General features: G+C 52.5%; 4 protein-coding genes across 4 annotated transcripts; 1 reads left to right on the top strand and 3 right to left on the bottom strand.

Moving 5' to 3' along the window:
- Positions 1–4,353: 4,353 nt before the first annotated feature.
- On the bottom strand, positions 4,354–7,590 carry J4E93_003827 (uncharacterized protein; the record flags this gene model as incomplete). The annotated part of the gene is made up of 1 exon (XM_049341757.1): positions 4,354–7,590. One exon carries the CDS (start codon positions 7,588–7,590, stop codon positions 4,354–4,356), a length of 3,237 nt encoding a protein of 1,078 aa, XP_049201262.1.
- A 2,475-nt stretch (positions 7,591–10,065) lies between these two features.
- On the bottom strand, positions 10,066–10,815 carry J4E93_003826 (uncharacterized protein; the record flags this gene model as incomplete). Its single annotated transcript, XM_049341756.1, has 3 exons — positions 10,066–10,159; positions 10,293–10,572; positions 10,626–10,815. 3 exons carry the CDS (start codon positions 10,813–10,815, stop codon positions 10,066–10,068), a joined length of 564 nt encoding a protein of 187 aa, XP_049201261.1.
- Positions 10,816–11,872: 1,057 nt separating this feature from the next.
- On the top strand, positions 11,873–12,944 carry J4E93_003825 (uncharacterized protein; the record flags this gene model as incomplete). Its single annotated transcript, XM_049341755.1, has 4 exons — positions 11,873–12,164; positions 12,213–12,344; positions 12,405–12,535; positions 12,585–12,944. The coding sequence occupies 4 exons, from the start codon at positions 11,873–11,875 to the stop codon at positions 12,942–12,944; spliced, it is 915 nt and encodes a 304-aa protein (XP_049201260.1).
- Positions 12,945–13,095: 151 nt separating this feature from the next.
- J4E93_003824 (uncharacterized protein) lies at positions 13,096–13,695 on the bottom strand (the record flags this gene model as incomplete). The annotated part of the gene is made up of 1 exon (XM_049341754.1): positions 13,096–13,695. The coding sequence occupies one exon, from the start codon at positions 13,693–13,695 to the stop codon at positions 13,096–13,098; it is 600 nt and encodes a 199-aa protein (XP_049201259.1).
- Between the last annotated feature and the right edge of the window lie 794 nt (positions 13,696–14,489).

Raw genomic sequence — 14,489 nt, 5'->3', positions numbered from 1 at the left:
GAATACTAGTTGCCGTGATCCACCCGCAGCTGCATAATGTTGCAGGCCCGTCGCCACTAGCGTTTCACCAAACGACACGGTCGATCTTCAAACATGAAATGCCTGGTCCCTCAAACTCGAGCCCTGGTGGAATATGCGACGGGTACTGTGATCCGAGGCTGGGGTGGGGATTCTGAGTGTGGCTGCGATGGTTGGTAAGTGGATGGGTCGAGGTGTTGATGAAGTGGAGTGGCCAAAATGGGGCAGGCGGCGCGAAAGCTGGTTTGGGAGTCGCGTCTGGACATCGAGAGTATCAATCCAGCGCTTTCTATTACGATAACACCTGATCCTCGTAGTGTCATCCTACGCTGTATCTCAAACTGCTGGCAATGTCACCAGTAGCTGGACCGTGGCTACCAAAATAGTCCCACTGGTGAGTAGCCAGCTAGCAACCACGAAACCACTCTGTACGTCTCCAGTAAGAGCCGACCAGATTATTCCAATCACAGCGCTCACAACGACTCCGCCGACAACGATTATACAAAGGCGGTGGAAGCATCCTTCCTCTAGTTGTAACCCCCAGCCAATGCCAAGATCTGGGTGCTCATCGTGGTTCCAGGGTTCTGGACGATCAATACGTTTAGGAATGTGCTCGAAGCCTATGCTACCATCCAAACATCTCGAGTTCGTCGAACAAGTGAACCGATGCATGAGATGGTCGTTGTCCAGCACAGGCTCGTAACCTCGGGGATTAGGCCTCAAGGCATAATGCCTTTCGCTTTCTGGAGGTACGCCACGCTGAAGGTTTGTAACCTCGCTGCGCTCCCATTGATTGAACTACTCGCAGAGTCAGAACTGTTTTTCGATACAGTAGTTGTCTCTTACCCTGACATAGTTGATCTTCTGGACAGTCCATATGCTCAGATTGCGGTGAGCCCATGAGAAGTTTGCAGCATACGCTTCACGAAGGTTGGCAAAAAGCTCACGATCTTTAATGACTTGCGTTAATGGTAGGTCATGGCGAAGCTTCAAGTACCTCTTCACTTTAAAGCAAACATGAATGAAATCGCCAGATGGAGGAATTGTCACAGTTGACGAATTCGTCGATGTTGGTGCTGTCACTTGCGACGAGGTGACTGGGACGACTTGGATTGGCACCGATGTACCGGGTGAGGATGTGCTTTGGGTTGTAGTACCTTGGTTTAGCGCTAAAGATGTGCTGGCCGAAGCCCTCGCATTACCACTGCTACCTGTGTTTGGTACAAGCGCTGGGGTCTTCTTTGGTCCGGCCGGAACAGAATTGCGCGTATTCCTGAGATCATCGGCGGGCTTTATGGCTAGCACTGGCCTTGATGCTGTATAAAGTGTGGCGGTCACGTATTGTTTCCAGAAGTTTTCTGCCGTTATTTGAAGTCGCGATATAGCCGTATCAAAGAAGTTGTTCCAGATATCGAAGGCATTGTAGGCCTCAAGAGTAACTGTGTATCCTCCATTCTGAAGCTCTGTGGCAAGTTCTCTTATCGCGCCGGGCCTAGACTCCATGTAATGGCCGAGTCCTTTGAATCCGCAAGTCTATACGTCATTAGCAATGCTTCCGATAGCATACTATTGTGAATATTCGTTGTTCATGGCCAAGAAAGTTTCTACGTGAGCCGTTCGACTAACTAACCAAATGTAGTGATAGCGCAATAGCAATTGTGGAATCGAGAGAACGACACGAGAATACATAGATGCCGTGATGCTACAACTGCGTCCGGAACTTGCACCAAGATGATTACGTGAAACTTTACTTACACAGATCCAATACATACGAAAGCCCTGGACTAACTGCGGTACATCCACCTCGCGAACCATAGATGGGTTTGTGGAAGCTTTAGATATACGTGTCCTCGAGTCTCGTGCGAGATCCAGCACCTCTCTAGTGGAATCACTGTTCACAATGTGCGCAGCAGTACTAGCGACTTTTGAAGTCGACTCGTCTGCTCCAAATGGTACCGCGAACTCGATGGTAGACAGTTTCTTTTTAGCCAGCAAATTTGAAATCCGTCCCGACATATAATCGCATACATAGCATGTTCCGATGACTTGATATCGCCAGCTTTCATTCTCCATCTTGCGGAGTACAATGGGAACGCTGCATCGTGGGGTAAAGCAGATCACTCCCCGCTTGTCAGTTGTATAGCATGTGTTGAAAGATGAGGGTACACTTACAGTCGTCTGCCCTCATATAAGCAGGACCAAGGCCTTTGATCGACCACCTTCTGCTTCTGAATAGCCTCCGGCCTTTTGTCAAAGCATGCAGATCCTCGAAAGCTTTAAGAAGTTTCGATAGCCGAGTGGAGTAATCTTCCCTACTTTCAGAGTCTTCCGCTAATCGACTAATGCATCGAACGAGATTGAGACTTGGATCGAAGTCTACCCCCTCAACCTCGGTCAGTAGCGTATGAGCAAGCTTTGGGGCATCGGTGATGAAATCTTCAGACAGCCATGATGCAGGAAAGAGTGTGTCCGAAGTATCATCAACATCAGTGATGCTTCCTACTTTGTCGAAGAGGTAGCCTCTGGTGAGTATGTGGTCGCTGTTTAGCACAGTGAGCGTTGGTCGAGTGAGTCTTAGATGGTAACCGTCGAAAAGATTGTATGGCGAAGCTTGCCCAGGAGCTTGTATTAGAGGAACCGCGTAATCTGTTTCGTCAGTCTGATTCAATAGCCATGGCTTTGATCGAGGCCATGGCCACGAACGGAAAATGACATCCAGGCTTTGGGAGTACTTGACGCAAGACATGTAAAATGTTTTCTGGACTTCCTCCCATGATCTTGAATAGTCGGGGAAACCTTCGTTCGATTTCCACAGATGAGCATCTTTAGCAATCCCTAGCAGACCGTATATCTTGTCCCGTGGATCAGAAGCCTTCGCAGTCGAGAACTTGAACACCAAATCCTCCAAGGTGGACGTAAATACTCTTGTGTATCCATCTTCACCGAGACAAGAGCATTTGTCGATGTTGAGTACGAAAGAAATGGCCCTGTCGACGTGACTATCGACATATGTTGACAATATGGCTTTGTTGTGAGCGAACTCTCTGCGAGAGATACGAATTGCAGTAAGGAACCACATCCAGTCAAGCGAAGAATTTCCGTGGAGAATGGTAATATGACGGGCGACAGCGATTTCTTGTACAACCCATATACGTGTGAAGTACAGGTTCATCAATAAGATTTGTACAGCTTGCCACTCTGTGGCGTATTCTTTGCGAGATACCGGGTCGTTCGTGACGGAGCCCGCCGCGAGGCGGCGCAAGAACAGAAGTACATCTGGAGTACTCTTAGACACTTCTCCTGTCCAGACTAAAACTTCCTTGGCATATCGGAAGATGCGTCGAATCATGGAAAGCTGATGGCCTCGTTCGATCAAATTGGCCATGTTAATGCAGACGGCGTCGGCCCAAATCCGTCGCGCGCGTTCCTCATGCCGAATTCTCAGTAGGGCGAGCTTGAGATTCAGAGGTATTGGTAGGTCAACATTGTCTATGGAGATGAAGCCTCCATAGATGTTTGTCTCCCATGTGTATGAGAGAGCTTCATATTGGTCCTCATCCACGACGCCGTCGCTTCCCATTGTTCCATTTGGCATCAATATTTGTCGTTCTGTGTGGCCTCGAAGTGGGTCATTGTAATCATCTGATGGATACAGGACGAGTATGCGAATCTCGTTGTCCTCCAATGCGTCTCCTTTGATGATATCGGGTAATTGTTCGCCCTCCGCGGCTCTTCCAAAGTCGTGAATGTTGTCTCCCTGCAGGATGCCTCTCGCGATTGAAGTTGGTGATCCTTGGCCCACGTTTCGTTCCGATGTGCGCAAATTGTATTCCGCTGAGTAGTCCCCAATCTCGAGATCAGGTAGTTCATCCCCCTCCATTGTTCTTCTAGTGACTGTTCTTGTGCTCGAAGAGCGAGGTGGTAGGGGTCAGCTCAACGTTGCCGAAGCGAAAGGTGGGACTGCGGCTGAGATCACTTCAGGCGCCAACACAGCTGGTGGCGTTCACGCCATGCAAGGCCAACAAATGCCATGGCCATATGCACAAGCTGCATGCAAACCGGCGAGTTCACCTGTCATAAGTGGTTAATAATTGGCTGGAAGTCAGCAGTGCCGAACCTCCCATATGCGACGACAGTCGCAGGACGTCCAGTAGAAGGCGACCCATACAAGATAATACTACGATTTTCCCTATGTACACAGTACATCTAACGCCATGCGCAACCCCTCACTTCTGCGATAAACTCCGCTAAATGGTATATACCCAATACTCATTACCACATTAGTTTTCCCGTGCCAACCGTTTTGTGCCCAGCCGAACTCAAAAAACCTTCCTTTTACTCCAATCCCGTGCCCCTCCTCCCCAAGCTCGGTCTCCCCCCACTAACACTGCCCCTATGCATCCTCGGCCCACCTCCACCATGCATCATATCCAAATCAACAGGCGTCCCCGCGCCCAGCGCAAAACCATACGCCTCAGCTCCTTGGCCCGCGAAAACTCCATCGTCGCCTAGACTGTGTTGTGGTGGCGGCTCCACGTTGAAAGGCACAAAATAACTGCTCATCGGATCGAAGAAGTTGTTGTTGTTCGCATTGTTACCAAGACCCGTGGCTTCGAGGTTCCAGAAAGAGTTGTTGAAGTCGGTGGCTAGGTCGGGGAAGGGGGAGAGGTTTGTAGGGTCCATTTGGTGGGCGTGCGAAGGGTGGATCATTGTAGGTGAGGTGTTGATGAGGGGAAGCGATGGGTGGTGAGGGTGCTGTTGGTGCGCGTGGTGGGAGCCTGCGAAGTCGGCGAGGAATTGTTGGGGTGAAGCATGTTGTTGCTGTTGTTGGGCGAAGAGAGCAGCGGGGTCGTAGCCAGCGGCGATGGCGGCGTCTATTGCGTCTTGCGAGGCCATGTTGATGTTCATTTGCTGCTGCGCTTGCAGTCGAGCGGCATGGTTCTGCTGGGACTGGCTGTTGTGCCGTTGTAAGCGTGGTAGATCTTGTTGATTTGCCGAAGCGAGATCAGCAGGTTTTGAGATCGACTTCGACTTGTTCTTGCGCGCTTGTTTGCGTTGCTGATCGGTTTTCGACGGTGGAGATAGCGATGCGAAGAACTCCTCCACACTCTGTAGGTCGCTCTTATGTCCCAGAACGGCATCAGTGCCTGGCTCATTCGGATTCGACTCTGCTGCATCTTCGTAGTCCGTCTTCGAAACACCGTGCGGGTATCGATCGAACCAGTCGCCATATTGAAATATGCTGCCCTTCTTCTTTTCGCCGCTCGCATTCGGCCCCTTCAGCTGCGCATCGGCGTGTTGACGGTACAGCTCCTTCAGGTTTTCTGCAATGTAGTGGAACATGCCCCAGTACTTCTTCATCTTTGTCAGGTATTTGACGTTGTATGCCAGATACTTTTTCGATTGCGCTTCGAGCTTCGGGTTCTTCGAGAAAACACCATGGACGTGTACGGTCGAGGAAAAGAAGGCGGAGTAGCCGGCGAATGGTGCGACGACGTTGTGGTCCATGGCTTCGTTGATGAGCATCGAGATCTGGTTCGCGGCATCGAGCGCGGAGCGGGCGGACTCTGTGAGGAAGTCATGCGGCATGTCCTTCGGTGGTCTGCTGCCTGCAGTCGAAGGCAGCGCGAATCTGTGCATGAACAGCATAATCTGTTGCCATAAGATGTGAAGATACAAGAATGAGTTCGCAGTCTTGCCAATCGCATGACTCTTCAAGTTCTCTGGATTGTAGACAAGCATCTCAGGCAATGCAGCCTTGAACTCTTTCGCCTCTTTCTTGATCGCGTTGTAGGTCGAATCGGCCGACCACATGGGTTCTGCTTCGCGTTCCTTTCCCCCCAGGTTCATGTACTTGATGAGCTTGCCCCATATGCAGACTAATCGTATGGTGTATGCCGAGACGCCCATGTTATCGCGCGGATTCGCCAGTTGACCGCTGTCAGGTGGAACGGGGTTTGGCACGTCGCCTTCTAAGTTCTCGGTGGGTGCGTGTATCTCGTGTACGTATAGGTGCTCTTTGACTGGTAATTGCACTTCGATGTACTGCTCGTGTACAAAGAGTGGTCGGTCGGTGCCGGAGGAGTTGAAACGGTCCATCAGGAAGCAAGACCACATGGTCCGCCGCCGTATCTCGCGGTCAGTAGCGCTCAGGGGTTTCCTGTCTGGCTCGTTGACCAGTGGATCGTACTCGTTCTCCTTGTGCAGTTGCAAAGCGTATGCCATCCTCTGCGCCATACCACCAAACATCCAACTCCGCCCGCCTTGACAGGTGCCAAACTCATGGAGTCCCAGCAGCAGGTAGACTATTAAGATGGTGATATTCGGTGCGTCGTATCGTTTCAGGGCAATCTCGCGCGCTCGTTCAGCCCAGCTGTCGCCCCGTAAGAAGCATGGCTCTGTCCGTAGTTGTGGGTGGTTTGAGAATCGTGCCGATATGGCGCACATTGCTAGTATCAGTACTGGCGGAACCTTCCCGGCTGCTAGTCTCCGCATAAAGCTCGGCTTGTGCAGGAGTGGATAGCTTTGTCCGTAGACAAAGTCAAAATACACCTCAGCCAAGTGTTCTTGGATCTCTTTTGACGGCAAGCTCTCCGCGCCCTCCGTGAGAAGCTTGCTCTCATCTGACTCCTTGCCGTGCGATGTCGACCCAGCGATTTCTGGATCTCCTCCTTTTGCTTTCGACCATTCGTCCAACTCGTTGCCAAAGGCTTCTTCTGCGGCGCGTTTCTTCGTGGTGGGTGTTTTGGGTGGGGCGCCGGGGATAGCGGGCTTAACGACGGATCTGCCCACATTCGCAACTGAAGGCAGGCTTTCCTTTGGTATCAGCTTGATGACACGATCCTCCATGCGCTTGAGCCTCTTATCCAGCATCGCCATATAGTCCGTTCTCGGTGCAGCCTTCCGAGTGGTGACCTTGTAGACACATGGTATCCGGCTCCGCAGGCAGTGTTTGCAGGCTGGCTTCTCGCCAGAGCAGCGAATCTTTTTCCTTCGACATGCGATGCAAGCGAGAGGCAGCCGTTTCCTCTCCTTGCCAGCCTTTGTCTTCATCTCGCTCCACAGTGGCGGATCTTGCACATCGTCCTTGCTTCTCCGCGATGTGGTCGAATGGTTTGTGCCGTCGTTGCCGCTGTTCATGGCATGCGCCGAAGCATCGTTCATTGAGTCTCCAATTGCGAGCATACCCATGGCAGGTGCGCTCTCGGGACTGGTGTTGTTTCCGTCGCGGCCGGGGCTTCCTCCAATGCTCATCCGATTTGGATGCGCACTCCCGCCACCACTCATACCTTCTTCGCTCATGTTGCCAACGCTGCCTCTGTGGTCCGCATATCCAGCCTCAATCTTTGGTTGTATGCCATCAAAATTCGACGCGAATCCTTGGCTCTGCGCGAACGTCATGTCGAAGTCGGAAAACGAGCCCATGATGTTGGACGGACTAGTCCCAGTCGCATTCGGAGAGGCTCGAATGTCAGGCAGGCCGAATTCAGCCAGCATGAGCGAGTCGTCGTTGTCGAAGCGCGCGTGCGAGGGCGTGGCTATGGAGGTTGCGGTTGCGCCGGAGTCGGCCATGTTCTCGACGACTGCCTGCCGTCGTGGAGCTGTCGCGTAGCGCCAAGGCAGTCAGTCTTACATCAGGTTCCAAACTTCAAGATCAGAAGAAGAAATATTTCATATGCGCCTGCACCCAAGGCCCCAAAACAACATCGCAGGCAGAATCAGGCGTCGAGACGTCCAAACGTCGTGTGCTTGGATCGGAACGCCGGCCGAAGAAGGGGAAATGGTAAGCTCCGACTTCTCCACAGGATAGTTACGGCCCTTGCTTGGAGCGCAGTGGGGGCGCTAGTCTCTATATCAAAGCGCGAGTTGGGTATGTGGGGAGGTGGATTGAGCGTCAGCACGCGCGACTGGAGCAGAGAAGCAGCACGCAGCCAGGCCGACACAACTCGGGGCTGGATGAGACAAGAAACGAGGTATGACGACGGTGGGTGATGTATGAAAGCCTTCCAAGAGGTGCTTGCTGCGGCCTATCCCTCCGCCTATACTATGGCTGCATTCCCCATGCCGCCTGTACAAGGGACGGAAGCATGGCCATGTAATGGCGCCCTTGCGATTCGTACGCTTGCCTCCCGTCGACGTCCGATTAAACCGCGATCAAACTCGTCGGCCCACTCAAGTCACTGGCCGCACGTTGGCCGATGCAAGCCACACAATCCTGCCCTTCCCCACATGGCAATCCTTGCACGTCGAGACCCGGTGCTGATTATTCAGACATCACAAAGCAGTTTCCAGTGCCACCATGCCTCGAGCGGACTGTGATCGCCGCCCAGGCTGTACGTTGCCTATCCTCATACAGAGCTGTAAGGCGCCTCATATGCACATATATGATGTATAACTCTACACCGGCTCTGCACATCACGAGCGCATCTCCGTGGAGCCAGGTGCGCTGTGGCTGGCGAGCCTGACGGCGGGACCCGTCGTGTGCCAGGTGGTCGCTATTCTGCGGGGCGCCCGCCCTGTTCAACGTTGCGACACGTTAGACGCACGCGAGGTATATGAGCTCTACATTGCGCTTCTATATAACCCATATGTCTTATTTTCCGATTCGACCATTGGCGTCCAATCTCCGGCCTCGCCCTTTCGCGCGAGACTGTGCGCCGGTCGCTTAAGCCTGGTGCCACGATGTTGCCTACAAACATGTGCGGCGGGTGCATCACGAGGGTAGTGCACAACCATCACCATCTAACGTGGACAAGTGGACCATTTGCAAAGTAAGAAATGCGACTACCACCGGGAGAATACGTTTCAATATTTGCGGCGCATACATACACGTTCGTCGTTAGGACCAGAGGTAGGCACCTGTGGGCTGTTCGTCTCGGGTGCGTCATCGATTCGGGCGTGTCGACACGACCAACCCCCTGCCCCCAGTTTAACGTTACGGACTGAACCATGACAGGCCTTCTAGCTGCCTTCTGCGGGCACGGTCCAGCAATCGTGCGATGATTTGAGATAACCCATCTTTCCTGGTTCGTAATTGCATTTGTCCTGAGAGGGGGCCGTTCTACACGGATCCCTGCACGTCACCCTCATAATATGAGTGGCTGATTTATCCATATTTTCTTCATCTCGTGCTGAACACTTGACCACGCGCATATGGGCGAATCTGTTCAGGCTTACTAGTTGAATGCATTCAATTCCATGTTTGGTTCGATGGCACTACACGCTGCAACTCTGGGACTAGGTGTGTGCATTGTTGGGGCCATATGCAACTCGATCCGAGGTTACCGACATTCGATATGGGAAGATGGAGCAAGCGCCTATACGGCCATACGCGACAGCCGATCGATCCAACAAGATCAATAGATCCTGCTGCTGAATCCTGAATTCTGTGCATCCCATGCATAACGATATCTGTGGTGCTATATGTCATCGAGTATAATCACTAGGGGCGGCCTTGTTACCCATGCGCCAACGCCAGACGTTCATCCGTAGTTCTGTGTAGTGTACCCAGGTTGCTCCACATCCCGATGGCGCGTACCCGATGAGCCACGCATGACTGCAGACTGCATCGATTCAAACGGCCGAGCCAATACCATGGCTAGCCTAGGAGTGAGGGTGTGATTGTCGAAACGAAGGTGGAGTGTCCACTCTTTACAATCACGTCGATCCCATCTTTGTTTACATCCTGTCATCACCAACAAAGCCTGTAGAATTTTTGCTACTTAGGAAAAGTATTGATGGATCACTTCTGAGAATGAGATGAGTAGGTTATCGATATGAAAACTTTAAAGTGATCGAAATTCATAATATCACCACTCAAGCAGACTAACAGACCAAATATTAAAGGCAACTCACCAAGCATCACACATCGAAGAGCCACATACAAAGAGCGACACTTTTATTTCCAATCCCCTCATTACAACCCCTCTAGCAGCGTTACATACAAACGAGCGACAGCGCGACCATCATCGCAAAACACATAGCAATCGTTAGTGTGCATCATCCCTCACTCCTTCACTTGCAGCAAGCCATCGCCTTGCCCAGGGTTCATTCAACGCAGCCACTCGCAGCCATGATGCATCCAGCTTTGGCAACTTCAGTCTCAGCTGCGCCACCGTACTTGCCGTAGTTTGAGTAGGGGCTACAAGGGAATCATGTTAGTGTTGATCCGGCATATGAAGACGTGAATGGTTGCAATGAACAAATGAGGAGAGAAGGCTGACTCTCCAGGAGAGAGACATCGGAAGAAGAGAGAAAGAGGGGAAGAAGCTTACATATAAGACTTGTAGAAAGAGTCTCCTGCAGTTTGAACCTCCTTGGGTTCGTCACGCTTCTCGCTGTTGGCCATCTGATCCATCATCTCCTTGGGCATATCCACGATATGGCGCTTTCCCATCTTGGCGTCCATCTTCGCAGCTTCGGCTTCTACAGAAGCAGGGTACGGAGTATAGTTCTCGTAGTAGACACCGTAGGTGTCGTACTTATCGTACTTATCGTACACCTCCGCTTTGGATAGGGGCTCGTCGCGCTTCATGTTCGTGGCCGCTGATTCTACTGGACCGTTAGAAGTGCTATTATTCTGAGGGTCGGAGGGCGAGAGAACGTACCTTGCTGCATTTTCGCTGCCTCTGCTTCGGCTGGTGAAGCATAATCTCCGTACTGATAGTACGGGCGGTAGCCGGCGTATTCCTTGTAGTTGATATCTTGAGCTTGATTCGCGGAGTCGTCACCTCTCTTATCGAGTGGCATAGCTGCCGTAAGGGCGGCGAGGCCCACGAGAACCAGTTCGAGATGCATGGCAGGGAATGATCGGTCGTAAGGCAACGAGGAGTTTCAAGGATGTCGAGGAAGTAACCTTGAGGGAAGACTGCTGTGGTGAGTGTCCAGTTTTGCCACGGGAGTCACCTTTTTGTACATGTTGGCTTGCGGTACTGATGGAGTACAGTCGCGATACAGGGTCAACTGTAGCGAACATGGCGTAATGTTTCATCCGCATGCGCGTAATATTGTATCTGCTCGCATTGACTGCAAGCATTGGGGAATCATGTGCCAGACAGCTCATGCAGGTGCAATGAAGTCGTTACTGTAGGTTGTGCAGAGACAACATCGGTAAGGTGATATGGTCCAGAGCTCTGGGAAGGCGTAGTTCGGATGCGCTCGACAATGTACACCGCCTTCAAGTGAAGCAAGCAAGACGTACTCTTCCGGTGTGGAAGCTCACTGGTTGATAAGTGAAAATCGGGACAGGTGTAGCTGTGCGTCGTTGCTATGGAGTCAGCGTCATGTGTCCAGACTAAGTCGTGATAGTTAGTCCGGCATACGTGTTTGCCTATTGTGACCCCAATTCGGTGTAAGCGCAGAGCGCATCTTCATAGCAGCAGGGCGGACTAAGTCATTCGGTCAAACTATGGTAGCGTTGGGATACCTTTACGCAGGTTCTTCAATAGTACGGTACGATCGTGACGAGTACGGCGACTGATGCCCCAATGAAAGAAGGTCGGATATTGTTAGTGGGGATTCCCAACACATGATAGGATGCGGTGCTGCTAGCGGAGTGATAGATTTCGCCTTTCGCATCGCACGACTAACGTGTTTGACATGTCTGACGCCCATCACAGTGTCACTGCTTGTCCTACACGGCTGGTTAAGTCGTACTGATGTCCAATTCGTACCAAGAGTCGTACGTGGAAGATTATAGGGATAGTGGTGTTGAGGCCCAGTCGTCTGGTAAAGCGACTTGGGAGGACTCGCATCCCTTGCTGCGATAGCAGGCCTGTTGCGATTTTCTTGCCACTCTCTCATCGTCGACCAGTTTTGGATCTCAGAGCGCGTATATCTGATCTGCAATCTCGTCATGTTCGACATCCTCCGCAATCGTCCTCGACACGAGCGGTTACCCCAACACGACTCCGAGAGCCATGACGACGACGACACTCTTTTGCCTGGCTCTTCTTCGTCGACCTTACTGACGCTCAAATCACCAGCGTTCGAAGGATCGAGCCGCGATGTACGAGTCGCAGTGAGGACCCTCATAGCATGTACCATCGTATATGTTAGTGCTGCTCTGTGGATAGCCTTCACTGTGAACAGGTCAGCTTTGATCTCAGATCCAGATGACTTTTGCATGGATCATGTTTCACGATACTGTATGTAATGGACTCGCGAAGAACACTCGTCCTTACTGATGGCAACAGCACCGGTCGTCCGAGACGTGAAACCAAATTGGCATACGCAGTTGTTCAACGGTAGCTTCCTCCATCAGAACATCTATCGACAACCAGCAGGACCAGAGGTTGATGCTGCATGGGAAGCACTGGGTATCAGCTGTAAGTCGATCCTCTAGCGGTACCGGAAACAAGCAGAGTCAGCCCTGATTTCGATGCTAGATCGAAGTGTTGTGATACCCGAGGACGAAGCTGAGCGAACCGGATTGCGGCACGACCAGGTGAAAGTCAGCCAAGAGTATGGGGGTGGCTTCCCAGCAAACGTGGAAGGCCTCCATCATCTACACTGTCTAGTATGCAGCAAAACTAGCCCGTGGATAGCACATCACTAACGTTTTCAAGGACCTGCTCCGGAAAACACTACATTGGAACTACGAGTATTATTCAGCTCGAAAGGAAGGACCTTTCGTCAATAGCGAGTACATCGTGCGAGTACACACGACGCACTGCTTGGATATAATAAGGCAGGTGCTGATGTGTAATCCAGACGTAGGTGTACTTGGTCAAGTGTGGTGGCAGGCCGACACTATGCCAGACCCGACGCCCTTTGTGGACTTCAACACGAGGCACCGATGTCGGGACTATGAGCAGGTTCGAGAGTGGGCGGAGGCGCACCAGCTCCCACCGGAGACGGAGGTGAACATGAGTCGTTTCTACGAGATGCCGAAGCCGGGAGATTTCATCTTCCCTGAGATCCCCTGAGGGTCGTGGACGCTGAGTATGTCAGTGGACGTAGCTGGGGAATTTTCGGTCCTTCGTAGTACTATGGAATATCTCGCACGTGTCCTTTCCGTGAAAGCCTGCGCGATATGGGCTGCGATAGTAGATATATGACGACTGGCGCAACACTAGTTCAGTTCTGGCGAGGCTTGACGACACCATCGTGCACAATGTAGTAGACGACTGTGCTGTCCGTGTCTACCGATGCTAATAACACGCGCTTGGTTGTTCGCCATGGGTTGGTCGGGCGATCCCCCTCAGCTGTCGACGCGTCTACTGGCGGCGGCACCATGGTGATGGCATCAAAGACCTGGGCCAGCCGACGCAGCGTCCACTTCTCGTTCAGCCTGGTAGGAAGTATCCATTCGCGCTCAGGCTCTGCCTTGACCTCCAAGCCACCTGCCTCGCCCTCGGCGCGCGCCTTCCGTTCGCGGTCGGCCTTCTTCAGCAGCTCCACCTGCTCGTCGGGGTGTACGTAGAGGCGGCGCGGGGGCAGCCCAGAGACCATCGGGCGGGGAAGGGGCTCGTGGGTAGTCGGTGAGTGCGTGTGTACGTGGAGGTCGGACCAATAGTGCTGGTACTGGAGGTTGTGCAGTATCTGGCGGGCGAGCGATAACTCATTCGGAAGGTGGCTTGATGCTGCGGCTGCCTCGGGAGCGATTGATACGAACGTCTGCAGCGCGGCGGGCGCAACGGCACGTTTCATGTCTGTCGTTACGGCGACTGTCGTCATACTGGAGGCTGGGCGCGGAGAAGCGCTGGGGGATTATTGGCGGTGCAAGGTTTCGCACGTCGACGAAGCTACTCGGTTGTGGAAGGAGCGAAGATCTCAAAAAACACCCCGCCAGTCACGCGAAGGCTGCCGAGCGACTATGGGAAGGGGCGACGCGGCCTAGGCAGCAGACAGCGCCCATTCTTATAGCTTGTCCAGTTGGGTTATTTTTGCAGTTCAAGACTCCTTCGAAACTTCCAAGAATCATTCAGTCATCTTCGCAAGGCCGTCGTCATGCTCGCAGCAATCTCCATCCCCACACTTCTGCTTCTGGCTAGCGTTGCCGTTGCCCAAGACGATACCTCAGTCGCGACCTCGCCATTCGTCAGTCCCACGCCCGAGTCTGAAGCCCTCTATACTATTCAGACTCAGACCGTTACTGATGATGTCGACCCATGGTCGTGCTACATGGAGTGCGTTCAGCCTCCATGCCCAGCGTGTAAGCACATCCTCTTCGGCCTGTCGCGCAATATGTTAACAATGGTAGGCACCGGCAGCATGATGAGCGTTCCCCCAGTTTCTATGCCCAGTGTAACGGACGTGTCCGTCATCCCTCCGGTTTCCATGCCCACCGTGACGGATGTGTCGATTCCACCACAATCTGGCATCTCGGTCGTCACAACCCCAGTTTCCATGCCCATTGCAACGGACGTATCAATCCCCCCTCAAGACTCCACTGGCGCCATGTCAATTCCTGAGGGCGAGACACCCATCTCTAGCGGTGCTGTTGACACGCCTTCTTCGATCCTTGGCTC

Source organism: Alternaria ventricosa, assembly GCF_023758065.1.
Source record: "Alternaria ventricosa strain BMP 2768 chromosome Unknown scaffold_5, whole genome shotgun sequence".
Lineage (NCBI taxonomy): Eukaryota > Fungi > Ascomycota > Dothideomycetes > Pleosporales > Pleosporaceae > Alternaria > Alternaria ventricosa.
Note: the sequence above shows the minus strand (reverse complement) of the source record. Positions and strands in the feature narration are given on the sequence as shown.